The sequence below is a fragment of the Cyprinodon tularosa genome, unplaced genomic scaffold, assembly GCF_016077235.1.
Source record: "Cyprinodon tularosa strain WSP-4 unplaced genomic scaffold, ASM1607723v1 ctg222, whole genome shotgun sequence".
In the NCBI taxonomy this organism is placed as follows: domain Eukaryota; kingdom Metazoa; phylum Chordata; class Actinopteri; order Cyprinodontiformes; family Cyprinodontidae; genus Cyprinodon; species Cyprinodon tularosa.
Window position 1 is genome coordinate 989,815 of NW_024038830.1, and position 27,867 is coordinate 1,017,681.

The 27,867-nt window shown below is 39.8% G+C and overlaps 1 protein-coding gene across 3 annotated transcripts in view; it reads left to right on the forward strand.

Annotated features, from left to right (window-relative positions):
- The first annotated feature begins 4,849 nt into the window (after positions 1-4,849).
- Positions 4,850-27,867, forward strand: part of evla (Enah/Vasp-like a) — a 61,414-nt gene continuing 38,396 nt past the window's right edge. Inside the window, exon 1 of one of the 3 annotated variants that reach the window (XM_038286210.1) lies at positions 4,850-5,255. In XM_038286210.1, coding sequence (XP_038142138.1) covers positions 5,251-5,255 — 5 coding nt within the window. In that variant the 5' untranslated portion in view covers positions 4,850-5,250. Of the gene's footprint in view, positions 5,256-8,587; positions 8,888-14,117; positions 14,478-27,867 lie in introns of those variants that run through there. The other 2 variants (XM_038286208.1, XM_038286209.1) reach the window with 2 other exon arrangements.

A 27,867-nucleotide genomic window follows, 5' to 3' on the forward strand; every position in this document is an offset into this window, starting at 1 on the left:
TTCTTTTTCTATAGTGTTTCTGTTGTTTTGTGGAGTTCTGTTATATTTCTTTGTCTGTTTTTTCATGTTTACTTGATATTCATCCCAGAAATAGAATGAGTAGTTCACTGAATTTACCCCAAACATTCACACCACAGCCCAAACCGTAAGTCCTTCCTTTTTAAAGGTAAGTGAGCCAATATACCCAATATCCCACCTTTCTTAAACATTTCAGCTTCTGACTCACATCAATTCCTTTTCAGGTTTTTTGGTGTTTCTTTTTATACAATCGCACTGATAGGTTAAAGCTGACCATATTTTGGAAGAAAAACAGTCAGCAAATAAGCCTAACGATGTACCGATATGTCAGTTTTGACCAATGTCAATATCTAAAATCATATTTTTTAAGGAAATCAAAAATGACCATACCAATGCTTCTTTGATTCAATAAAACTACTCAAATCCCTTCAAACCCACAAACTTTGGTTACTTATATTGACTCAGTTTAATTTAACAGAGCAAAACAGATATACTAAAAGAAAAAAGAAAGAATGGTTCATATCAGTCTTAATGCATATATATTAGTGCCGTCAATCGATTAAATTTTTTTAATCCTATCAATGCCTAAGTTAACTCGCGATTAATCGCATTTTAATCACACATTTTTTTTCTGATTGAAAATCATTTAAATACTCTCGATGACATACAAAAAATACATACAGGCTATGTTTGTGCTAATGTTATTTTTTTTAAATGAAAACAGGTCACAGACACTGATTTATGCCATAGAAACATATGGCAGGAAGATAGGGAGGCATGTAGCAAAAAATAACAAATATGTAGCCAAAAAAAAGGCCCTGAAAACAGGCTGATGTAAAAGACAGTCTTTACAGTTAATACAGTCTTTTGAACAAAGACAAGCATTTTACCCTACTGCTATAAAATGTAGTAGAGTTAACATTAGACGTCAATTAACCAAGGTAATAATGAACAATTTTCAATCAATACATCAAAATCAATAGACCGACATCACTAGATGGAGTCTATGCTCTAGAAAGTTACTTTTCAGCCTCTTAACAAAAATGAGAACACACACTCACCATATACACTCACCGGCCACTTTATTAGGTACCCCATGCTAGTAACGGGTTGGACACCCTTTTGCCTTCAGAACTGCCTCAATTCTTCGTGACATACAGGTGCTGGTCATAAAATTAGAATATCATGAAAAAGTAGATTGATTTCAGTAATTCCATTTAAAAAGTGAAACTTGTATATTATATTCATACATTACATACAAACTCATATATTTCAGATGTTTATTTTGTTTAATTTTGATGATTACAAATGACAACAAATGAAAATCTCAAATTCATCATATCAGAAAATTAGAATATTACTGAAGACCAATAAAAACAAAGGATTTATAGAAATGTTGGCCAACTGAAAAGTATGAACATGAAAAGTATGAGCATGTACAGCACTCAGTATTTTGTTGGGCCTCCTTTGGCCTGTATTACTGCAGCAATGCGGCGTGGCATGGAGTCGATCAGTCTGTGGCACTGCTCAGGTGTTATGATAGCCCAGGTTGCTCTAATAGTGGCTTTTAGCTCTTCTGAATTGTTGGGTCTGGTGTATTACATCTTCTTCTTCACAATACCCCATAGATTTTCTATGGGGTTAAGGTCAGGAGAGTTTGCTGGCCAATTAAGAACAGGGATACCATGGTCCTTCAACCAGGTACTGGTAGCTTTGGCACTGTGTGCAGGTGCCAAGTCCTGTTGGAAAATGAAATCTGCATCTCCAAAAAGTTGGTCAGCTGCAGGAAGCATGAAGTGCTCTAAAACTTCCTGGTATGTGGCTGCGTTGACCCTGGACCTCAGAAAACACAATGGACCAACACCAGCAGATGACATGGCACCCCAAACCATCACTGACTGTGGAAACTTTACACTGGACTTCAAGCAACGTGGATGAAGTGCCTCTCTTCTTTTCCTCCAGACTCTGGGACCTTGATTTCCAAAGGAAATGCAAAATTTACTTTCATCAGAGAACATGACTTTGGACCACTCACCAGCAGTCCAGTCCTGTTTCTCTTTAGCCCAGGCAAGACGCTTCTGACGCTGTCTGTGGTTCAAGAGTGGCTTGACACAAGGAATGCGACAGCAGAAACCCATGTCTTTCATACGTCTGTGTGTGGTGGTTCTTGAAGCACTCACTCCAGCTGCAGTCCACTCTTTGTGAATCTCCCCCACATTTTTGAAGGGGTTTTGTTTCACAATCCTCTCCAGGGTGCGGTTATCTCTCTTGCTTGTACACTTTTTTCGACCACATCTTTTCCTTCCCTTCGCCTCTCTATTAATGTGCTTGGACACTGAGCTCTGTGAACAGCCAGCCTCTTTAGCGATGACCTTTTGTGTCTTGCCCTCCTTGTGCAAGGTGTCGATGGTCGTCTTTTGGACAACTGTCAAGTCAGCAGTCTTCCCCATGATTGTGTAGCCTATAGAACTAGACTGAAAGACCATTTAAAGGCTTTTGCAGGTGGTTTGAGTTAATTAGCTGATTAGAGTGTGGCACCAGGGGCCATCAATTTTGAACCTTTTCACAATATTCTAATTTTCTGATATGATGAATTTTAAATTTTCATTTGTTGTCATTTGTAATCATCAAAATTAAACAAAATAAACATCTGAAATATATGAGTTTGTATGTAATGTATGAATATAATATACAAGTTTCACTTTTTAAATGGAATTACTGAAATCAATCTACTTTTTCATGATATTCTAATTTTATGACCAGCACCTGTAGATTCAACAAGGTGCTGGAAGCATTCCTCAGGGAGTTTGGTCCATATTGACATGATGGCATCACACAGTTGCCGCATATTTGTCGGCTGCACATCCATGATGCAAATCTCCCGTTCCACCACATCCCAAAGATGCTCTATTGGATTGAGATCTGGTGACTGTGGAGGCCATTTGAGTACAGTGAACTCATTGTCATGTTCAAGAAACCAGTCTGAGATGATTCCAGCTTTATGACATGGCGCATTATCCTGCTGAAAGTAGCCATCAGAAGTTGGGTACATTGTGGTCATAAAGGGATGGACATGGTCAGCAAAAATACTCAGGTAGGCTGTGGCGTTGCAACGATGCTCAATTGGTACCAAGGGGCCCAAAGAGTGCCAAGAAAATACACACCATGACACCACCATCACCAGTCTGAACCGTTGATACAAGGCAGGATGGATCCATGCTTTCATGTTGTAGACGCCAAATTCTGACCCTACCATCCGAATGTTGCAGCAGAAATCGAGACTCATCAGACCAGGCAACGTTTTTCCAATCTTCTATTGTCCAATTTCAATGAGCTTGTGCAAATTGTAGCCTCAGTTTCCTGTTCTTAGCTGAAAGGAGTGGCACCCGGTGTGGTCTTCTGCTGCTGTAGCCCATCTGCCTCAAGGTTCGACGTACTGTGCGTTCAGAGATGCTCTTCTGCCCACCTTGGTTGTAACGGGTGGTTATTTAAGTCACTGTTGCCCTTCTATCAGCTCGAACCAGTCTGGCCATTCTCCTCTGACCTCTGGCATCAACAAGGCATTTCCGCCCACAGAACTGCCGCTCACTGGATGTTTTTTCTTTTTCGGACCATTCTCTGTAAACCCTAGAGATGGTTGTGCGTGAAAATCCCAGTAGATCAGCAGTTTCTGAAATACTCAGACCAGCCCTTCTGGCACCATCAATCATGCCACGTTCAAAGTCACTCAAATCACCTTTCTTCCCCATACTGATGCTCGGTTTGAACTGCAGGAGATTGTCTTGACCATGTCTACATGCCTAAATGCACTGAGTTGCCGCCATGTGATTGGCTGCTTAGAAATTAAGTGTTAACGAGCAGTTGGACAGGTGTACCTAATAAAGTGGCCGGTGAGTGTATATATATATAAGTCCCAGCATCACATATAACATATGCAGCCTTCCTGCTGCTAATTTCAAACCCTTTTTGAACACTTTGTTGTCTTGAAAATTAACCTTATTGTTGCGTTACCAATGGCCTCCATGGTCACATTTTACAGACAAACATAGGCCGTGCACGACCAGCTATCATTACATAAACTTCTACCACTACACTTTTATATAAAAAAGCATACAGATGTGACACGGTGGGGTCCTGTCACTGTGCCTTCAACTATTCATGGGATATCCCCCTTTGCAGACTGATCAGTGTGCAAAGGTCCTGTTAAAAGGGACTTTTTCCTCTCCACTGTTGCTACAAGCATGCTTAGCGTGAGTGATTTCCTCCGATTCAATGAGTCGATGCAATAAACTGTTTTTCCTTAAATAGAAAACTTCAATCAAATCAGCTTCAATCAAAATCAATAGGACTGGATGATCTGGTGAACTGTAAAGTGCCTTGAGATGACATGTGTTGTGAATTGGCGCTATATAAATAAACTGAATTGAATTGAATAAACAGAACTGTGATTATAAATGTCAAATGAATCAGTTAAGGTCGTTGCTTATGACTCATTCTAAACAGATCCTTTGCTTTATTTATTTTTATTTTTGATAATCCTTTAGTGTGGCCTAGTAAAAAAAATGTTTATAATAAGATTATGTCTAGTATTGGGTGTCGTCTAGTTTATATAGTATTTTAATGTAGGCTACTCAGAGCTTCTACTGTGTCGCTTAATAATTTATATTGTTCGTGTTTTAATTTTTAAAGAAAACATCAAGATCAGACACATAATTTGGGCATTTTAGAGTCTTGTTCATTGATCCATAGCCGACTTCTGGGGTCCACTGGTGGGGAGGGGGATGCGAAAGTTGGGTGTCGTGCACGTCTTGGCCGCAGGGGGGCTGTCTTGAGTGACTCCTGCTCCTCCTCCTTCACCCACCGTGTTTAGCATTCCCAGAAATCTGCGCCCAGCGCACCAAAACAGCCCGGATGGCAGGAAATGTGGCATGAAGGAGACGTGTGGTCGAGCGTCCCTGAGCCGAACATGGACCTGAGGAGCCGGGACGGAGCACCGCTGACAGACCGCAGCACAAAGCGCGTGGAGAAGCGCGCACTGGTTTAGCGTCTGCGGAGCATTTCAGCGATTTTGATCCGAGTGACGCGCAGAGGACGCAGCTTGGAGGCTGGAGGGCCGATCACAGCCGCCCGGGCTGCTTTCTTTCTCTTCTTTTCTACATATATAAAACAAATCTGATTCTAATCAGCGCGACTCCTCCGGCTGGATAGAGAAGGAAGAGGAGGAGAAGGAAAATGAGGTAAGCTGCTGCGGCTCCACGCGCTCCGTTTGACGCGTCATGACAGATGCTCTGCCCTCTGCCTGCAGCTCCATTCACCGTCTGAACATCCCTGCAGCAGTTTCGGCTCATTTATCAGCTCCTTCTTGGCACCCAGGGGCCTCCTCCACCCTCCCCTCCGCGCACAGCGCTCGGTTCACCAAATCCTGCTTGTTTTCCTTTCCATTGTCACCGCCGGACCCGCCCTTTGTGCTGAAAGCCGGACTCTGGTCCGGTTCGTGTTGTCATGGAAACGACAGCATCATGTATTTCTCCACATCAGCGATAAACAGAGAAAGAAAAGGCCTGCTTTGGTGAACATGACCGCCATATGTGAGCTGCTGTGAGGGGGGGATAAATGGGGGCGCAGGAGGAGGTGGAGGGGGATGTTTATTCTAGTGGTTGCCAGGCAGGTTAACAGCCCACCCCCCACCCACCACACACATGCTCCTCCTGGATGGATCCAGCCTGTGGAGCATGTTTGCTAAATCAAATGATATTCTGTTTGGGTTTGTGCAAAATTAATGGAGCATTTCTCTTTTTCTGGTCATTCAATCATCCGCAGGGCTGGTTGGGTTATTTTTACCCAGCTGTCTTTTTACTTTGCTCCTTTATGATTTAACCCCCTTCACTGGGAGATCCAAATACTACTCCTCTGTCTGGTAGATTCAGAACCAGCTGCTTTGCTCTCAGAAAGTAAACATGTCAGAACCATGTGGTTCCATCCAGCTTTCTTTCTCATTGGGTCCTGTGAGTTTATTTTTGCCAGAGGCAGGTCTGTTCTTTGACTTAGGCCCAGAAGTGAGGTCTTAAATCTCTTAAGAGAAACAGCACGGTGACCCGACTCTTCTTTTGCAGAGAAGGATGCATAACAACCCAACCTCACTCCTTGATTAGTTAAATAATAATGTTTAACTGTTTGTATCTATGCATTACCCAAACAAAATATGCACACACTCCAGCTGTGCATTGTTTTACATAATCAGATTTTGATGAGAGGTAAGTATTTAAACAGTTGTCTGCGCTGCACCATCTCTCATGGTGACTCATTGGTGGAGAGGTAGAATGATGGAGGAAACACTGGAAGGTAAAATGCTGAGCTGTACTGCAGGCTGCTGCTGCTGCTGGGGTGATCAGAGGGCAGCTCCACGTGAGCCAACGTCATCCTTCTCCTTTTACTGCCAGAGAGAAGGAGAGCCACAATAAAGTTTGACAATTGGGAGACTGAGCTCAAAACTGAAGGAAATACATTTTCTTTTTAACTGTTGGTGATGTTTTAGGTTTATTTCTGGGTTTTTGAAAATTAATTAAAAGCTTTTGATAAAAAAAAAAAACATTTAAAGTTTCAACTCCTCATATTATTTGTCTTATTTGAAGCTGTTTTGCAGTGCTGCATGGATGAAGTGCAGATTGTTAAAAGAAAATCTGCCCCTTAGCTTCACAAAAACAACACATATATTCCCTAGATCAATAAATTTCCCTTGGAAACCTGATGGAAATACCATAGAGTCCATTTCTGTCCTAACATCAACTGATGAATTCCTTTATGGTTTACTTTGGACTACTAGTTGTCAATTGAGTGCTAAATCCGTCCACCAGGTGGCGACATGTATCTACCATTCAAGTCCTGTAGTTTGGAAGGTTATTAAGATTTCTAAATATATATATGTATATTTACATTTGCATCTCTGTTTGTGTTTAAACTATTGTGTGTTTGTGTGTCTATAGGTTTGATTACGATATTAATGATTAATTTTATTTTTGTTTTTCAAAATAAAGGTGAACAATCAAAGTTTAGTGACAGTAAAATGGTTTAATACAAAGAATTATTATTCAGTATAGATATTTTGGTCTGAATTTGAATGAATCTGCAAGATATTTAAGGGGAATTACTGTTTTTGTCTGTCGGAGGTTTAGTTATGTTTAATATGACATATTAGACACAAAAGAAAACCAGATTTGTGCTTCAAAATCAGCAACTATTGATCTGTCTCAGAACTTAACAAATCCAACACTAACAATCAAATTTCTGAAATATGTTTTTTTTATTTTAAGCATTTAAAGATTCATTTTCTAGTGTTCTTTACATCGTTGTCTGCCTGTATAAGCATCTGCTATTGAGCTTAAGCTTACAGAACCCCTGGTCATTTAACATCCCATACCATCACACCTCCACCACCAAGCTTTACTGTGAGGGGGATCTCTTCCTAATAGATGATACGTTCATCTTTTACTTTTGTTTTGTTAGTCAGCAGTATTTGTTGCTAACAGTCCAAACAAATGGGGATGGAAATGTCAGGTCAGCTTTTGTCTGCAGGGGTTCTACAATAGAGGCCATCTTTATTTATTTATTTAAGGATCCCCATTAGTCTCTACAAGAGTAGAGACTACTCTTCCTCTATAAAGAGTATAATTTCTGTGTAATAAAAATGTTTTTTAAAATTTTATTTTAAAGTACAATCAATTTGTTACAAACAAATCTTTGCCCAGTCTTTTTCTTTTTGCTGAATCATGAACGCTGAACTAAGGTGAAAAAACTGAAGTCCAAAATGCTTTGCACCTCTTGGTGCTCTCACTTCCGGGAAGGTTCCCCAATGTTTAGTGTAATAAACTAAATAGGTGACTATATTAATCCTTTTCCAGATTGATTGTCATCACTGAATTTGTCTCTGGTATGTTATTAGATTTCTTTAGATCGGGGCATTATGTGTTGCTTATTAGTCTACTTCATATTGTCAGATGGTTTCTAATGATCTGACAGGTCTGGCAAATGAATTGGCTGAGGATTAATCCGCCGATCTGACTAAGATGTCAACACTTTTTTTACAGCAGTTTGTTGCAGTAGATATTCCAAAAGGTTTTAATGAATTTTATGAAGCATCTTTAGTTGCACTTCTTTTTCAGACTTTCTCAGCTCAAAGCTACATATTTCCTACCATTTTAACCACATAAAGTCCTCTAATCTAAGATTGCTATTTGTTTCCTGCACCTTGGCTTGCCGTGGTAAAGAAGCTTAATGTCTGCGTTGCCGTAGACAGATGGACCCCTTGCTCGAGGATAAACTTGCATAAAGCCAGACAGTAACAACAGAGAATTGTGTTTCATATGTTGCTGCTCAGTTTCTCGGTGCTGGAGTAATTTAATGGATGGTTGACACGCTGCGTTTGGATTGAAGCTGCCTTAAAGCGTTTTCATATGTTCAGGCTGTGGACAGGCACATGTAAAATCCCTCCTGTAATTTCTATCCAGTGGAAGTCATTCCTCAGAGGCTGGACGAGGTGACTGGTCTGCACAGATCACATGTTCTCTCCCTCTCCTTCATTCCCTTTTCCTTCTCTGTTGCAGCACTCTTCATCTTCCTCGCCTCTCCTGTCCCTCCTGCTTTCTCTCTCTCTCTCTGCCTCATACTCTGCTGGCTTGGTGGTTTCTCAAAAAACATTTTTTGAGGATGTGAAGAGGGAAAGACTGAGTGAGCTGCAGCATGCAGAGCTCTCTGTCCTCTCAGGCCAACGCTTCCCCCTCTCCTCCATAATCTATCCCTTTTATATGTCCTCTCATCCTTTCCTCGAGGAACACGTCTTCTGCAACGACATGTATTCCCTGGATGACTTCGGGTAAGGCCTCGCCGCCTCTCTTTCTGTGTTTGCAGAGTTGAGTCGCTGTCGGATCGGTTATGGAATGTGTGGGAATGATTCTTCACTCCTGAGGGTTTCTTTTTAAAGCTTGGCTCGGCTTTCAGGCCACATAATCTGTTTTCTTATTGAAAGAACATTTGTAGGTTTGCTTGTCTAAGAGGAAAAAAGTGGATTTTTCTGGATTTTCTTCTGTGTTTTTAATGAAAACAATGCGAGGGGAAAAAAAACGCTGACCTTTTTTTCTCAGTTATCCATGTCCACACACCCCTGTCCTCTGTGCTTTCTTTACCCGGAGAGAATTGATCTTTGAATAGTTCATTTCACATTTTTCCAGGGAAAAGTTGTAATGAGTTTCTTGCTGCCTGTCAGTGCTGCTAATTCACAGCAAAAGTCTGACTCAAGGCATCACATAAGTAGGAGAGACGGGAAGAAAAGGATAGACAATGTTAATCTAGGATTGCTGGATATACCAAGAGCCAGATGATATTTAGACAAAGAGGTTTGTGGATAATATGGCAGATTACAGCTGCTTCATGCTGATTTGTTGCAGCTAACCTACAGATGTGGGTCAGAAGGGATAATATCAATGGTTTAGGCTTGACCGCATGAACTCCAGTTATCTATTTCAGCCAGATCAAATGTGAACCCACTGTGCATTTAACATGTAGGGAACATTTCGTCTTTCATACGTACATCTCTGATCATTATTATATGGTTAAAGATGAAGGTCAGGGTGTTTGCCTGCAAACATTGGTGCCACTTCCCTTCAGAGATGAGGATTACTGTCGCTATGGGGATAGTGGGGGTTGGCGTCCGCATTGTACAGTATGTATCTATGCCCTCTAGCCTGAGGACTGATTGGCATCTAAGGACATTTGGAATAAATTATTGATATAATCTGGGGCAATCAGTGTGCTGATTTTATGCTGTTCACCCGCCATGATAAACAACTATATCTATGATAAACTATTTCAGACAATTTCCAGCACAAGAAGTGATTGTCTAAATAATACATCCAAATGGAACACAATATGTGTAAAAAAGAAGAACATTATTTAGATTTGAAAATAAACCAAAGAAAATTTCCAGTTCAATAAATGTTTAAGTATTTATACCCTCAGATATGAATTAATGGAAAGTTTCTAAAAATCATAAATACAGCAGGATTCCTCAAAGACCGACTGTAATTCAACATGTGTTTCATATGTAGCTTTTTTACACTGTGTTATATATTTTTAGGGTTTATTTCTTTTATGGCTTAGATCTGATTTAAGCCCAAATTGTAGCTCCCTCGAAAGTAGAATATTATATAAGATCGATAAAAGAAAATGCCCTGTATTTCTGTTCAGACCCTTTACTCTTCTACCCTAAAACACTGTTTGCCTTCAGGGATGGCCTGTGAGCAAACTGATCTCTGTAGAAATCCAGCCGTTCTAGAACATTAGTGAGCAATCAGCATCATAAAGATCGAGGAACACAGCAAATGGATCAGGGAGAAGTTTAAGATAGGATAAGATAATGAAACAACATGCTAAGGTTTAAACACCTCACTGCACTCTCCTCAGGCCAAGGAGGGCAGACAAGTAGCCAAGAGGCTGCAGAGATCCACAATGCAACACTTCACAAATTTTTATTTATCAAGCAAGGGCAAGAAGAAAAGCCAGAGTCCAACCTTTTTCCCTCTACAGACAGGAATTCCTTACTGGATGTTTTTGCAGACGTTAGCGAATCGCAGCATTCATGGGAGCAGTGGTTTAGAGTTCTGGGTTCTGGAAGATTGACGAGTGGATTGACAGTACAGTACCGCTGCATAAGCAGAACCCTAAGGCTGGTCCTCTGCCATGTTTGCTTATATCCTTGTCTTACTGCATCACATGCATTACATGTATTACTGCTTAAATACTCAGGTACTTAATAAAAAAAAAAAGAAATGGAAAATTCCCCCTCTTTATTCCTCAAAAATAAGGGAATTACTACATGTTTATTGAATAATCCACGGATCAGCATTAATTGATGTAGGGCCTGCTGCTGTGTTGGAGTCATTGGTTCACCCCCCGATGTAGGAGACACTGCAAATATATGGAAGAAGAGGCTCTGGTCACATGACACTACGATGGAACTGTCTGGCATATGTGCAAATTACCACATGTAAGGAGAACTAACAGCTTGACGCCATGGTTAAACATGGTGGTGGCAGTATGATGCTGTTCTTCAGGAGGAGCAGAGTAGATGAGAAGAGGCATAAAGGTAAAGTCATGAAAAATGAAACCTCCAGCGGAACATCGACCCGAAATATACAACCAGATCTACAGTGGATTATTTAGATCCAAGCTTATTCATGTGTTAGAATGGCCCAGTTAAAGTCCTGCTTAAAATAAAACAGAGAAACTGTGGCAAAACTAAAGATGCTTCACATCAGGTATTTCTGCAGTCACTCATAGGTTTTACCAATGGTTTGCTGTAGATATTGATAGCTGTAGGCAGGAATGGTCTTCTCTATTAGTCTTTCTTGCACCAGATCTGGACAAGCCTCTGACTGAAGACTGTTGTTTGACAGACTGATAAAGAGGATGCTCACTGTTGCCCATAATTCTCTTCACTTTAACAATAATTCTTCTTTGTGAAATAATTTCAGAATTTCTGGACAAGTTCTAGAACAAAGCCAGCCTTCTTTGCTTGTTTGGCTTTTTAAGTCATTAGCTCTGATATCGTTACCCTTGCAGATGGTTGAGGAAGAGATCACACTCCACAACAGACTGATAGAAGATATACAGCACCATGCTGCAAACACTAAGGGACCTAAGCTTCCTTAGGAAGTACAATCTGCTATGTAGTTTTGGTAGACTGCTTTACAGTTGCGTCTCTAATCTAGTTTGTTGTCTGGGTGAACTACAATGTTTTTATATTCCTCCACCACCTCTACCTCTTCTACCATGATGTTCAGTGCATGAAATTTGTTCCTGTTTCTTCTAAAATCTACAATCATCTCCCTTGTTTTGTTAACATTCAGTATCAGATTATTGTTTCTACACCATGCCACAAAGCAGTTCACTTGCTCTCTATACTCAGCTTCTTGTCCATCTTTGATGCTCCCAATGACTGCAGAGTCATCTGAGTATTTCTGCAGATGACAGGACTCAACTAGTGCTGGAAGTCAGAGGTGTATAGTGTAAAAAGGAATGGTGAGAGTGCCGTCCCCTGTGGTGCTCCTGTGCTGCTGAGTACTTGATTAGACAGCTGACCCTTCAGTCTAACAAACTGAGTTCTGCTTTTCATGTAGTCTTTGGTCCTGGTGATTGTTGATGCCTCTGCCTTGTTTAAATACAGTGGGTTTGTTGAAGCAGGTGTATGATGGCATCTTCACCGCCACAGCAGGAAGCAAACTAGATGGCCGTCCTGATATCTGCTTGTTTGTTTGCTGAGTTGAACCAACAGGAGTCTCTCTAGGACCTCCATGATGTGGAATGTCAGGGAAACAGGTCTATAGCACTGAGGATTGTTGAGTTTTCTTTGGTACTGGAACAAGGCAGGAAGGCTTCAAGATCACTGAAACTGTCTCTTGAGTCAGGTTAACATTGAAAAGGTGCTTTAGAATCCCACAGAGCTGCTTTGCACAGGCCTTCAGGGCTCTGGGGCTGACACCATCAGAAATAGTGGAGTAGAGTATTAGTCATTGCTTTCCTTGGGAATTACCATGATGATTGGGATTTTTATGCAGCTTTAAAGGGGTCATAGAATGATTATATGGGGTATTTGGTACTGGTCCTTAAGGTCTCTGAATAGGGTGTGTAACCTTGGTTGGGCTGAATATGGCGTATTTGCTGTTCTTTCAGCCCTAATGCATGCCTAAGCCCTAGAATGAATCCTTTTATGGTATGCTCATGAATATTTAGAGGAGCTGTGCTCTGATTGGTTGGTTTACAACCAGCGAAGCTGCTGAGCAAAGACGCATCATAGCAACAAGCACTCACTCATTGAAACATGAAATTGTTGATATGGTAGGGTGACCAGACGTCCTCTTTTCATACCTAAAAAAAAAAAAAATGTCCGGGGGGAATTTCAAAGTCCTCCTGGATTTCGGTCGACTACAGTCCTGCATGTAGTCCAAACACACCGGGCATTCGAACCGAGCCGTGAGCTCCGGGGCTTACAGACCCGACACCGGCGGCCCAGTGCTTCTCCCAAACCTGCCTGCCCGGAAAGGGGAAGCACGGGAAGGTTGGCGGGGGGGGCATACCGTCACCGGGTCGGGTTCGGTCTGTACATCCCCGGCTGGCTCGGTTCGAATGCCCTGTCCAGTCTACTCAACCCCCCCCAAAAAAGTGTCCTCCTTTTCAGAAACCCAAATCTGGTCACCATACATATTCTAGCATTGCCATCATTGCTTAGCAACAAAATATTATTTGCAGCTTACAGTTTTACATTTTAGTAAAAAAAGTTTAGCAAATCCTGCTTTGAACTGTCCAAGATTTTGAAAGCTGTCTTTCGTAAAAGAGCAAATGAACAGCTGAGCATCAAACTTTGCAAGTATCTTCTGATAGACAAAGATATCCATGCCTGTTGAGTCTTCGGATCCTTGGGAAGACTGAAAATTTCTTCACAGTCTGTATGTGAATGTATGTCAATTTCGGGGCATGACAAAAGTACAGGCTAGAACCAAATAAGGCAACATCCCCGAATTGACGTCAATTCAGTGCTGCGTTTGAATTCACGCCTTTTATGGTGGAAGTTTTGAATTGTGAGATTTGCAGAGAAATGAGGCGCCGATGGGGTTTGAACTTCTCTGTACGTCCATTTCACCGACTGAACTATCGTTATTCATCTATGACAATCTAAACTCGGTTTTGCATTCTATGACCCCTTTAAATGTCTGTCTGAGCAACATAGTGGGTCGCTTTGGGGGTGTTGCTGGTCAATTAACATGAAAGACTTCATCCTCTGAGGCAGAAGGCAACCCTTATCAATATTAGTCACCACAGTATGGGTCACTGGTTGTTCATTCGGAGTGGACTTATCACTGAGTGGCTCTGGGAGCTGTGGTAGGGGTGGGAGATGTTAGCAGGAAACCCAACAACAGACCAAACAAACTGTACCATGTGTGGTTGATGAAAGGGGGCAGGGACAAGGATATGAAGTAATCTCCCTTGGGTTAACAATACCACAATAGCACAGAGGCTCATACACACACACGCTCAGTCAGACAGCTGGCAGGTCAGTGACTTCATCTCTGCCCGTCTGTCAGTCATCCCTTTGTTATTGGAAGGATGGATTATTGGTATCACTGTGGATGCAGCAGTGCATGAATTCAGAACCACTGGATGCTTCTCACCTAATTTTTTTAATCAAAAGGATGTTTTCTTCCTCCTCTGTCCGGCGTTTCATTTTAACGACGTTACTCTGGTTGAACTTGTGGAATAAACTTTCCCTCTGTGGGATTTAGCTTTGTTTTTTAAGGTGCCGCAGTTTCCCTTTTCACCGAAATGGACATACATCGGGTTCAAGCTGTTCGTTACTGTCTTCCCCAGAGTGTCAGTGACTCAGGACTCTTTTACAGCCATATCGCTGCCAGGTTTGTGCTGACACTTTGTTTATGTGTGTATTAGCATTCCCTCTTTCTAAATGTCAGAGAAGGGTGAAGTGAAATGTCATGAAAAACTATTTATCATTAATATAAAGTGTAAAGAATGAGATCATTGCTACATCAGCAAGGTTGTTACGGTTAAAAACAGTGCTTAAACATTCCTGCAGCACAGATGGACAATTCTTTCCTTTCTGTATTTGAATCAGAGCTAAAATACTAATCTGGGATCTTAATCTGGTCTATAAAAAGGGAATTGAGGTTATTTGGGATTAGTTACCGTGTTTGTGACTGACTGACTTAAGTTAGCTGCGGTTTGCTGATTTGTTTTTCTGGTGAAACTGAAGCTGAAGCACGTTCTTATAGATTCGGTCTGATCGCCTCTTTCCAGTGAAAGGCAGTGATCCTGCAGCCCTCTGTGTCAATCCATGCCGAGCTTCGTCTTTATTCTGAGCACTCTGCAGCTTCACACAGAGCATCTCCAAAGAGCTGAGCTCTTTACGGCCTCCATGCATTTTTAATTCACAAATGTATTAAACACAGTTCAGCTTCTGGCTGAGGCAGCAGTCCTTCAGGCCAGCGGTCTTCTCTCTCTGAAGGGATGATTTGACAGGGTAGCTGCTGCTGTTCCAGATGTTTAACAAACAGCTCTGTTAGAGGCCTTGTTTTCATAAAGGAGATTGTTAAAAGCAAAATGAGGAACAATAAGAGCTTTTGTGTTGCCTCTGCTTGTAATTTGCTGACATTTAGTGTGGGATATAGAATGCCTTGTCACTGTGTTTAAACTACAGCATCCATGCTTCACAGGCTTTGCTTCTTCTGCTTTGGTCATTAAGGGCTTAACAAAGGTCAGTTTTGCAGTTTTTATTGTTTACATACGTTGATCAGAAGTGGGACAGATGGAGATTAGATAAATACACAATCTCTGGAAGTAGCTTAACATCTGGGATTGGTGTGTTTAGGCTTTAGACCAGAATATAAACCTAAATATGAAGTATTTTGTCCTTGTTTAATTTCTCCTTTGCTGAAATGTTTCTTCGAAATAAATCTCAAATAATTTTAAAGCCTGTTTATTTCCTTGTTAATGGGGCCACATTTGGGCGGAAAATGCATTTAGTTTAAGCTGCAAATTTGAGTTTAAGGTTTGCTCTGCTGTGCCTACAAAAACAATCCTCTTTACCAAAGCCTCAAAGCTTTTTAGTGGAGGTGGTGTGATGCTGAGGGATGGCATCTCCCTCACAGGGAAAACAAGGGTTTTCATCACTGGATATACTCAGTACAGGGCAATATTGAGATGAGAATCTGCAGGGCGGTTGAATTTTGGCCAAGTGGGATGCTCTAAAGGACTGGTCATTGAACTCCAGCATCATTTTATGAAACCAGGACAGCACAGCTAGAAAGCAGTGTAGAAGACACTTGGAGAGGGCAAGATTTATGTGGAGGGTTGTCCACTGAAAGGTTTCAACCCAAACCAACATCCGTCTGATTTGACTTAAAGCCAGGCATACACTGTACAATTTTTTTGCCCTTTTTGGGACAATTTTCCAGAAGTGCAAGAATTTTTCATTCAGGCTGACTTTCAGCCTGATTGTGCATTGGGTAGTGTACAGGGGGTAACGAGGGGCGATCAGCAACTCACGACCATCTCCCAATCAGGAATTGTGAAGTTGGGAGAGAATAAAAAATCTTTGAAATTCAGTCGGTCGTCGTGGGCAAATCGCTCCGTGGGCATGTGCAAACAAAGATTCTTCTTCTTCCTCTCAGATGAAAACACTGAAGCATAGTGCGGGTACGAGTGAAATGGATTTCACTCGTACCCGCACTGAATTCAGTGCGGGTGCGGGACTTTGTATCAATTTGACTGTATGATCTGGTTGAACTGTAAAGTGCCTTGAGATGACATGTGTTGTGAATTTGGCGCTATATAAATAAACTGAATTGAATTGAATTGAATTGAATTTCTTTCTGTAAAATTGACGTTTGCTCAGCCATGTCTTTGTCCAAATACGTTGCCCTTAGTTCTTAGGGCTTTCAGCACAAAATTGCAGAAATTGCCAAGGCAGCTCGTGGCACTCTAGTGAGCTTCATATCCCTCTTCTACTCCTTTGGCCTCCGCATTGACGTGTCCGAGTAGCGCCATCTCACTGCGGAGCTGAGTCCAAAGTGGTTTTTTGGCCATACAGTGTGAGCAGGTAGATAGTTTCAGATAGTCGGGTCGCACAGTGTGAGAACATACATCATGAGTGGTGAACTTTTAAACCCTGCGGTTTCGTCGTACAGTGTGAGCTGTAGGTGCGTGCAACGATTGAAAAAATTCGTACAGTGTATGCCCAGCTTTAGTTACCTACAATGTGTCCAGCTGTGGAAAAAAAGCCCTGTCCTTTTTACCAGCAGCAGGCTCGTTGATAGAGTGTATCTGTGAGCCTGGCAGTGGTTGGGTAAAACATGACAGCAGTGAATAAAAGCAGCCAAATACCCGTCGATTGTTTCCTTCTAGTAGCTGTCAAAAGGTTAACACTTCCTGTATACTGACAATTATTAATATTATCCATGGACAGCAGGCGTTTCATTGCTACAGAGGAATATAAAAAGATATGAAGGTCAAAGAAGCAAAGCATCTTTTGTCCTGGGAAACCTTTTCTTTGGCACAATCAGTACCTGCAATTGACTTAGTGGTCTGGCTGTCGACTCTGCTAATGCTTCCGGTTGTGTTAATTTAGTAATAATTAGGCTCATGTTGTTTACGATGAGCAGCTGAATCCTCTTATGCTAAACCGTTGTGTCGTTGTCCCCTATCCTTTGGTTTCCACCTCTTGAAGCCAAGTTTTTGTGTGACACTTGTTTCATGAACCATGGACTGTCCCATTCACTTTTACCAATCTATTCCCAGTAGAGGGTCCTCGGCGAAAGCCATTAAGCTGTTTTACATCCTCTTGACTTGTTTCTTTACTTGCCTTTTTATTGACCAGGCAGATGGATTACTTTTTTATAGCTCCAGGCTGTTGTGCTTTGCTTAATAAATGACGCATCGTCACCCCATAAATGCTAATACAAATTCAGTGTTAAATTGGCCTATATTGCCAGACTCTAATTTTAAGAAAAAGAAGAAAACTTTAACCTTTGAGATTTGGTAGAAAGTAAAAGGTGAAATATTCAGGGGTTTTTTTGTTTTGTTTTTATTTAGATTTTTGTGAAGGCAGGTTAAATTTTACTGCCATCAAAATAGATTAAACCTATTCTTTAAACTTGTTTCTCCTCTTGGGGTGATGTGATTTAGTCAAATTTCCCTTGTATTTGACAGCAAAGGATCGTAGTGATAACAATGCTTCAGTTAAAAAGTCTGCAGTGTTAGGAAGTATTTAAAGTGTTTACATTTAAAATCAAAAGGTCAAATATCTTAAAAATGCATTAGTAAGTTTCAGAGGTGTCAAAAGCAACAACCATCATTACTCAAGTAGAAGTAAAGATGCCAGGATTAAAAAATACTTTTTTAAAGAAATTCAAGCTTGAGCTCCAGCTTTTTACTCATGTATAAGTATAAGATTTGAAGTTCTACTTAAAGTATTTAAGTAAAAGTAATATGAAGGTGGAAAAAATGCCACAAAGTACAAAAGCTTGTGTGTTATATAAAAATGTTAACGTTGAATAATTTGGAATACACTAGGCTGCCTATTTTAGCTGCATATGTATCCGCTGAGAAGTATTGCATTTTTGTACAATGGAAGTTTATTATAGAACTCATTTGTCCAATAGTGAGCAGTAATGTGTTTCATTATGCCCAAGATATGATGAAAAATGGCCTATGTTGCAAAAAGTTCCAAAACAGGACAGGAACCAGAAAATCTAAGGCAGACTTTATAACAATCAGCACAGAAAATAAAGCTAATTATTAAAATTAATTGAAAAAATATCCTGTTAATGCTCAGTACTCCATTTGGCCCTTAGTTGTACAAAAGTTGTCTGGTCTTGGCAGACAACCACCTCAGTAGTGCTTGGTTGGAGCATTCTGCTTTAGGGCTGTGTAAAAAAATCGATTTAATCGATTTTGAATCGAGTCCTTTACATTTTTGCAAAATCGATATCTAGGGAATGAGATCGATTAGCTTTATAGTGACGTGAGTGACGTTCACATTCAAATGAGCAGGAAAGATGCACTCAAGATGACTTCAAGCCAGACAGCTGCAAATATAGCCAATAGGTTGACTGAAGACATAAAAAAATGGAGGCTGACCAGCCAACACCCTGTAGTTGTTACAGGCAACACCGCAAATATGGTTTGTGCAGTGAAGATAATGCAGCTCATGCATGTCTGAGTAAGTGAGGCTTCACTTTTTCACTTTTCACAATCTCGTTTAAACAGTAAATATGACAGGAAAAAATTAAATACATGAGTATTTTGAAATACAGTTGAACCACTTTCATTATTCTAAAAAGAGATTGAATTGAAATTAATCGATTTAGAACTGTATGAATCAAAATCAAACCGATTCAGGACTTTGGTGAAAATACCCAGCTCTATTCTGCTTGACTTCTTTAGGATCTTTTCCTCTGCTATGTCGATGCTAATGTGACATAAATGCGATCTGTCTAAAGTCCTGGTCAGACAAACAGCGTACAAACCAATAGGGTGTCAGGATGCCTACTTAACTCATCCAATCCCAATGTAATTTATATCAAATATAACTTTATCCAGAGAGCAAATTTACTTCTTTTCCCACTCAAAGATGACAAATGTTGATTCAAATGAGAAATGAGGTTATTTTCAAAACATGTAGGAGTTAAAGTACAGATAATATCATGGAAATTTAAGGAGTAAAAGTAAAAAGTCGACTGAAAAATAATTACTCCAGTAAAGTATAGATAAACAACTAAGTATTTATGCTTCTTTACTTGACACCTTTGTTAAGTTTAAGCCTAAATGTGACTCTTGACTCTTAAGGTTCAGAGCAGGCAGCCCAGTTCATTTTGACACGTCCAACATCAGTTTGTTTTTAACAAGCGAACAGAATCTGACCTGGCTTCTCACCACTCCTCACCCATAAAGTTGGCCTTTTCTGTTTTTAGTTCCTGGTGCCTGTTCCCCTGCCCATGAGCAGCCTGTGAGCAGAACTTTCCCCCGGGGAACAGATTAGAGGTCTTGCGCTGGAGTTAAGTCGTGGTTAATTTAGATTTAAAACTGCTGTGAGGTAATGATTCGCCCGACTTGGCTCGGTCTCTAATCCGACCTGTCAGTCAGCTGAACCCTGCACCCACCGGAGCGCCGCGCTGTAAATAAACCTGCAGACCTCCACCCAAAGAAGCAGGGTTGCTCCTAAATAGCCATTAAACTTTAGAGTCTATACAATCCTCTGGGTTAATGTAGTAATAACAGAAATTAAACATATTAACACCACATTGGAAACAAAATAAGGGTGTGAATCATTTTTTTCCCTGGTTTCTGTTGTTGGAAAGTGTTGGTGAGCTAAAAATACCCAGTCTTGTTATTTTTGAGTGTATGTACAGTACGGGTACCATGATATATGGTATACTGGTGACTAATTATATGTTTCTAGTCCTGTTTGGGAAGAACACAAAACAGGGCGGCTGATTCAGTCGGAACAAGCTGTGAGTGTAAGCAGCAGTTCACATTTCAGTCATTTTTCTCTACTTTGCTTTGGGAAGACTTAATACTCGAGTTGGGCAAACTTTTGTTTTGTCATACTGAGAAAAATATGTAACACCTGATTAACTTTTCAGTACTGTGTCAAAATGCCTGGAAGCTGCAGGGTTCTTTAAAGTTAAGAACAAGAAATATGATAAATTATATTATGGGGATATTTTGACTTCCTTAATTGTAGCTAAGCCAATAAGTAGGAGACAATTCGGCTGCAGCCCTCATTTAGAAAGCATCTTCATTTGGGAGCTCAGACCAAAAGAAATCCGTTAATAGCCTTGATCTTAAACCATGTGGGAATTTCTTTGCTCTTTCACTTGCAGATATATGAGCTTTATGACCTTTTTAAGTTGCTCTCAAACATCAGTGTTAGCTTGTAGCATAAATACAGCTAGCTTATGGCATTGTTTAGCCTTTTGTGGGGTTTTTTCTGTCCATCTGTCTCATAAGGAAACTATATCTGAATACTGCCCTGTTGGCTAAATAGAGTTGTGTTTTGTTTTACTATATTAGCAGAGTTTATATTGTATCCATGCATCACACGCTTAATGCCAATCTCCAGCTGTCAATGGGCGAGAGGTGGGGTACACCCTGGACAGGTTGCCAGTCCATCGCAGGGCAACACAGAGACAAACAAACATTCACACCTAAGAATAATTTAGAGAAGCCAATTAACCTATTAGTCATGTTTTTGGACTGTGGGGGGAAGCCAGAGTACCCAGAGAGAACCCACACATGCTCAGGGAGAACATGCAAACTCCATGCAGAAAGACCCCAGGCCGGGAATCGAACCCAGAACCTACTTGCTACCCACTGTTCCACTGAGCAGCCCAGTTTATATTGTAATTTAGCAAAAGACAAATTGTGAATGTGCTGGGGTTTAGTAGGAGTTTTGTCTGAATGCAGCAAAACAGTGTTGCCAACTCCTCAGTAAGGAAAATAGCTATTGGCTGTGCTATAAGTCGCTAGAAATCGCTGAATGACGTCATTGTCTAATTTGCATAATGTTGTGATGTGCACGGTATTGATGCTGCGGGAGAAATAACGTTGTTAGATAGAGACAGTGAGTAAAAACACTCAGAATATATGGAGCTACTTTTTCTGTTTATAAATTTTTTTTAATTAATGTTTATTTATTACAATACTAACCCTCCTCCTTTACCCGGGCTTGGGACCGGCAGAATGAACCATAAAGAGACACTTAGCGGAGTTACAGTTTTTTTTTTTTCAACTTTTTTTTTTACTTTTTCTTTTTTCCTTTGTGGTCCACTAAGGAGCCTACAAATCATGGTAAAACATGAACATTTTGAACCATACATTTTTTTTACATTACATTAACATTAACAATCTAAATGGGAAAAGAGTGGATCATCATCATGTTGGCCATGGCTCTGTATGGCAGGTTCAGCAACTGAGGAATCTGACTCCAGCGTGATCAACCTACGCCATCAATCCCGGCGCATGCACACTGTTCATTTGCAGTCTGGACGCTAAGGGTAACATGCTGTGGCTCTGACCGCAGCGCTGAGAGGGACTCCTGCGGAAGCGGGAGAACGGGGTTCGGACGGGGGAGGCGCCCCATGGCAGAAACCAGAAAAGTCGCTAGATTTGTCGCTAGTCGCTTTATTGTAAAAGAGTCGCTGGAGGTGTCTGAAAAGTCGCTAAATATAGCGAAAAAGTTGCTGAGTTGTCAACACTAGTGGCAGCTTCTTTAATTAGAGTATTGAAGTATGTAGATGGAGAGATGGAAATCTCACCCCCTCATCACCGGAGGTTAAGAGAAATGGAGCCACTGGTTCAAGGTGCTACTGGTTAACGGTGGAAGCCGGTGTTCTAGGGTCATGGTGGACCAAATGAGTCACTGTGGGGTTTGTGTTTAAGTGACTAGCTTTCATTACCTGATGCATGGCTATGATTATAAAAGCATTTAGCAATGATGAAAGTATGTACCTTTAAACCAAGAGGGAAATGGATCTGCAGTTGTCAACATTCAACCATAAGAAGGCAGCACTAAGACCATTTTAGCTGTAGATATTGCTGAGTAAAAAAGTTGTTTTTGGGGTGAGTTACACTTTAAACTTCGAGTAGCAGATCATGGTTTGGATTAGGTGAGCAGCTGCAGGGAGGGTAGAAAATAAATGTCTCTGTTGTTGTGGTGCTTTGTGAAAATGTGAGTGGCTCAGTCTGTCTTGATTTAGATGCAAATAAGTATCTTTGAATAATTAATTTTCCTGTTGTCAACTATATGAAACATTATTACAGTATTTGGCCAAATCTAATGTCTATATAGTCTAATGAAGTAAGTAAGGATCTTCATGTTTCTGCTCCTCATTCTGCTGTTTATTTACCAAACCACTTCTGGACTTTGATGCTGACTTGATGTCTCCATATACTGCAGCACCGACCAGGGATGCATTAGACTGTGTAATTATTCCTGCTGCTGCACATGGAAGCTTCTCTGGGTGCTTTTGTCATTCAGGGGGGTTGATCTGGTTAATTAGCAGGAAACAAAACATATTTTTTGAAGGAATAAAGTTGTCAGTTTGCAGGATATCTCCTGCTTGGCCCAATTTACGTGACAGATGAGGAAATTATTCAGAGGAATCTGAAACGTGTTACAGAGGAGGTGTTAAAGAAGACCTTTTGTGTGATTATGTAATGCACATTTTTAAACCAAGTCTTTGTTGATTTTGTCTTAAGTCAATCGTCTCAATAGATGTAAATATCCTGGAAAAAGACGTATTTAGTAATTAAATAAAAAAAATCGGAACTGATATGGATTCATCATAGAGAGGTATGGATTTCATGTAGTTAGTATTCATAACTTATGGCCTATGGAAAAATGTTTTTTTGATCAGAGAGCTAGCCAGATTATTGCACAAGATAAACAAAAAGTATAATTGACAGAAATGTTAGCATTAGAGATCTGTACTTAGATGATAATAGAAATTTAAGTAAAAGCAACACAAAAAGTGCACAAACGGAACCCTCTGTCACAGCCTTAAAGGTGTTTGGCTACAGATACCAACAATTTATTATTGTGGAAGGCCAACAAACATACTCAACATGTGCATGAATTACATCAACAATGCAGCATTGCATAGAGGTCTACAGCCTGTTTCAGAGCTCCCAGGATGCTTCAGTATCTTATTTTACTGACAATACTCTTTGTGGTTCAGATCAAACAGGTTTCCTGGCCAGTCCGCCACAGTGATGACATGGTGGTTAAAACAAGTACCTGTAGCTTTGGCAGTAATTGGTACCAAGTCCTGCTGGAAAAAGAAATCAGCATAAACATAAAGGTTGTCAGCAGAAAGAAACTTAAAGTGTTCCCATTAATGGCTGCAATAACTGGAAAATATGATGACCCAACACCAACAGATGACATGTACTCTCAAATCATCACTGTCTGTGAAAACTTCAACCTGAACTTAAAGTTCAGGGCCTTTAATCTCTCCCTCAGACTCTGGGACAATAGTTTCCTAATGAAATGCACATTCTATTGTTAACATAACAAAGTTTTTTGGAACACAAGCATCAGTTAAGTCTTAGTGTTTTAGCCCTGGTGATGTCCTCTGTGATGTGACAGTAGAAGTTATTTTCAATAGTACATTTTTGTTGTGTTTTTCTGCATTTTATTTAATATATTACTCACAGAAATGAAGTCGAATGAAAACTTTGGATATATCTCTCTGGAGAAAAAAAAAATTAATAAATAATTCCTTTTGAAGGAATTCATGACTGAATAAAATTAACTTTTCAATGACTGATGATTTTTATTTATTTATATATATATATATAAATGTATATCTATATATGTGTGTGTTTTAAATTTGTCTGGTCTGCACATATATTTGTAAATCCTTCTTTCCTTTTTGTCCTGTGAACAACAAATTAATGAGCAATAATTAAGCTCAAGTTGTTTATACTGGGCAATTGAATCCTATTATGCTAAGTTGTTCTTTTATCGCCTTCATTAACATCCTGCTGAAAAAAATACAGGCCTAAGCAGAATCCAACAGAAGCTTGCTTTTGTTAATGTTCCTTTAAAAAAATGACAAGAAATGTACTAAATTTACTAAACTAAAGTTTTATTTTCAGATTAAATCAAAGATAATAATGAGGCAACAAGCAAACGACGCAAACAAATCATTATTACATGGGAGTAAAAAAAGTTGGATCAGTCTTCATTATTTGACCTTGTTGACCTTCTTGATGCCTTATATGCCTCTGCTCCTAAATTTAAGCCTTGGATTACAGCTGCATAGAGAGACAGACACCTTTAGGGAAGGAGGCATCACAGCATCACAGCCAATCAGAGCAGGAATTTTGCCAAACTACAGATTTTGTCATGGTACATAAAACCAAGGAAAGATTATTCACTTTAAATACTTCCAAAATATTCTTCTATGAATGCCCATCGAGCAGTTAAGTAGCTGTTTAAAAAGTTAATCAAAGAATCTGCAGCTGTTAGCTTTACTTTTATTTTCATGCATTCAGCATGCTGAGATGAGTTCATCTTCATCTTTGTAAGCAGAAACACTGAACAGTGTTGCATTAAAATAATATTCATTAATATTGTGAGCTCATTTCTGTTGCATTAGTATCTTATATGGTGTATTAATGGCACACAATTTTCCCTCTAAGCTGCGCAATTGCACAATTTTGAACCAAATTTAGTAGGTGTATTTGGATGTTCTTTTAAAAAAAATAGTGTTGTGCTGATTTTTTTTTGGCCCCTATACCGATACCCAGTACCTGGCTGTGCAGTATTGGCTGATACTGATACAGATACAAATACCGATACCATCTGTTTGAAATTGATGTGTGTGTGTGTATATATATATATATAAAGAACTGCATACTACTTGGATGTAAAATAATTGCCATCATGGCTTTGTCAAGCTGCTGCCTACCTTTTTGAAGCACGAAAAAGTCTAATACAAAGTGAATCCAGTAGAACTTTCTATTGCCTACCTGGAATGGGTGACAATAGTTGAATAAACTTTTGGCTCTCAAAATGGTATCGGTGCCCTATTTGGTACTTTCCGATTCCCAATACCACCATTTTAGTGCTGGATCGAAGCCAGGTCCGATACTGGTATCAGTATCGGACTGGTATCAGTATCGGTGAAACACATTAAAAAAGTTCTGCAAATATCCTTATTCAGCACATTAAAGTGCTCCTCATGTGCATGGATAAATAATCCAACAGGAAGTAGACTTTTCAGTCTAGGAGTCCAGAACAATGAAACTCAGTGATTTCCAACAGCCTTGCTATCCAACATGCACATAGTTTAAGATGCACGTGTTAACACCGTAACACAAGGCTCTTTGTAACTTTTTTTTTATTGCTAAATTCAAATATATGATGAAGCCAAACATAAACAGGGCAATCAGCACATTCTCAGATATGGTGGCTTTAGCACTTATATGTGAGGAGCTAAAGGAGATCTCAAAGCTTATGGATTTTTGGGCTACATTTCAAGCATCCAGAGTTGATTGTGAAAGATTTTGTTTAAGAAATACATATCTAAACAGCATATCTAAAAATTATATCTAAATGGCACATGTGGACAACCACTGGAAAGACAGATGTAAAAAAAACATAAGATTTAAGTCAGATTTGGTTGTATTCTAGTAACATTTATTATGATGTTTATTAAAATTATTCATGAAATGCTTAAACTATTATAGGGCTGCAACTAAGGATTATTTTGGTAATCAATCTGTTGATTTTTTCTTTTTTTGAACAATAGATTAATAATGGGATAGCAAAAGGTTCTTTAAGCAAGACTTTTTGCAAAATGAAACCAGGTACAGTCCAGTTAATGATTAATCAATTACTAAATCAGTTAATGATTATTTCAATAATAGATTAATCCGATTAATTGATTCAGCCCTAAACTATTATTTAATATATATTACTAAAAAACCCAAAAACTGTGTGTAATTAAATATTTTACAGACAGAGAGTTACGGGAATTAAAACTTGTTTAAAACTGTGCTTCTTTGTGAAAAATATGAATGTTTTAATGTGAACAAAAAGCTGGGTCTCAAAGGTATAACGTCATGTTTCTGCCAGAGCAGAACCCTCACCCTGGACAAAGCAGGACTCTTACATATACTATACTACTTTTTTGTTTTATTCATTTTAATTGGGCCAAAATACTTAGAATAAAAGTAAACTAATGGAAGTTGCTGCTGTGTTATTTAATAATCCATGTAACTTTGTATGATCCTGGGTTTATGTAAAGTTTTTTGGCTGAAGCGTGCATACCTGATTTTGCTCACAGAGTACTCAGAGGGCTTGTATGTAAGCTCAGACACATGAAAAATTTGAGGAACATTGCATATATGGCATACATGGCTGACCTGGCTAATGGGGTGATAGAATTATGTGCATTGCAGTGCAAAATGTACGGTAAATGTCTGATTAAAAGCAGATGTACATCGAGGTATAAGACAGAATACCAAAAAATGCCTCAATCTGCAGCCTGGAATGTCCTTGTAATCGCTTCCTCAGCCTTTTCATTCATTATTCATCCTAAAGATTTTATCGCTGATGACCTACTTCCATGACGATTCTGTTTTGCTCTCGAACTGTCTGAGTTTTGCTTTGGCATCACACAAACAAAGGTCCCAAAAATAAATCTGTTTTGCAGCCAAAAGCCTGCCTTGCACGCCAGCCCTGAATGACTCATCGTTTGTTCGGGTTTGTTAGGGTGCCTTCCACTGTGAACCGGCGGGATCAAACAATTAACCCCGGTATTAAAAGCTTATTGTCACGTTACTAGAAGTCCTGTCCTTGGGCGATATCCAGAGAGGACGCTTTATGCCCATAGCGTCCTAAGGGAACACTTCCCCCGTCTAAATACAGTTCAGCTTTATGGCAACGTAAAATTTCTATTAAATCCAGCCCAAACGCACTTACTATTTAATTCAATTTCAATTCAATTCAGTTTATTTATATAGCGCCAAATTCACAACACATGTCATCTTAAGGCACTTTACAGTTCAACCAGATCATACAGTCAATTTACTGGGGATGTTAAGCTTCAGGCATTTTTCCCCCCAGCACAGAGGCTTCTGCTAATGGACTGATCTATTCTGGGACAAGCACACAGTATATGGAAAAGGATTTGGGTGAAGGAGGCACATATGTGCAACCATGTGTTCAGGGCTGTTCTTCACTTATTTCAAAAGGCCGGGAATGTGGCCTCCTTTTTGTCATCCCCCCTTTGAGGCTTATTTGATATGAAGAAGTACTCTGAGTGCTAGAAGCGTTCATATCCTCTCTTTCCACTTCTCTGTTACTTTAAAAACATTTAACTTGAGTTGAGAAATCTGCTGGATCCAGCAATAATAAGGTGGAACTTTCACATTTATGTGGGACAATTTTTAACACATTTAAGCTGCACTGAAATACAGATTATGACATTGAGTAATAATTGATTGGTATTGCTTAATAATTAGCTGCATTAGGAGTGTATGTATTTTCTTTATGTCTGCTGAATATAAACATGCAATTTTATTTTAAACAATTCAGATATGATTATTTTGCACATTCTAGAATTTACGGGCACCGTTAGGAGCAAAGTAAAGTCGTCATGTTAGTACTTTAGTTTCTCTTTGAAGCAATTCCAGCTTAAAGTCTGTGATTCTTAGACATCAGCAGGTGCTGAGGATCTCATCAGTTGAAACTCTGCCAAGCCTGTGATGCAGCCA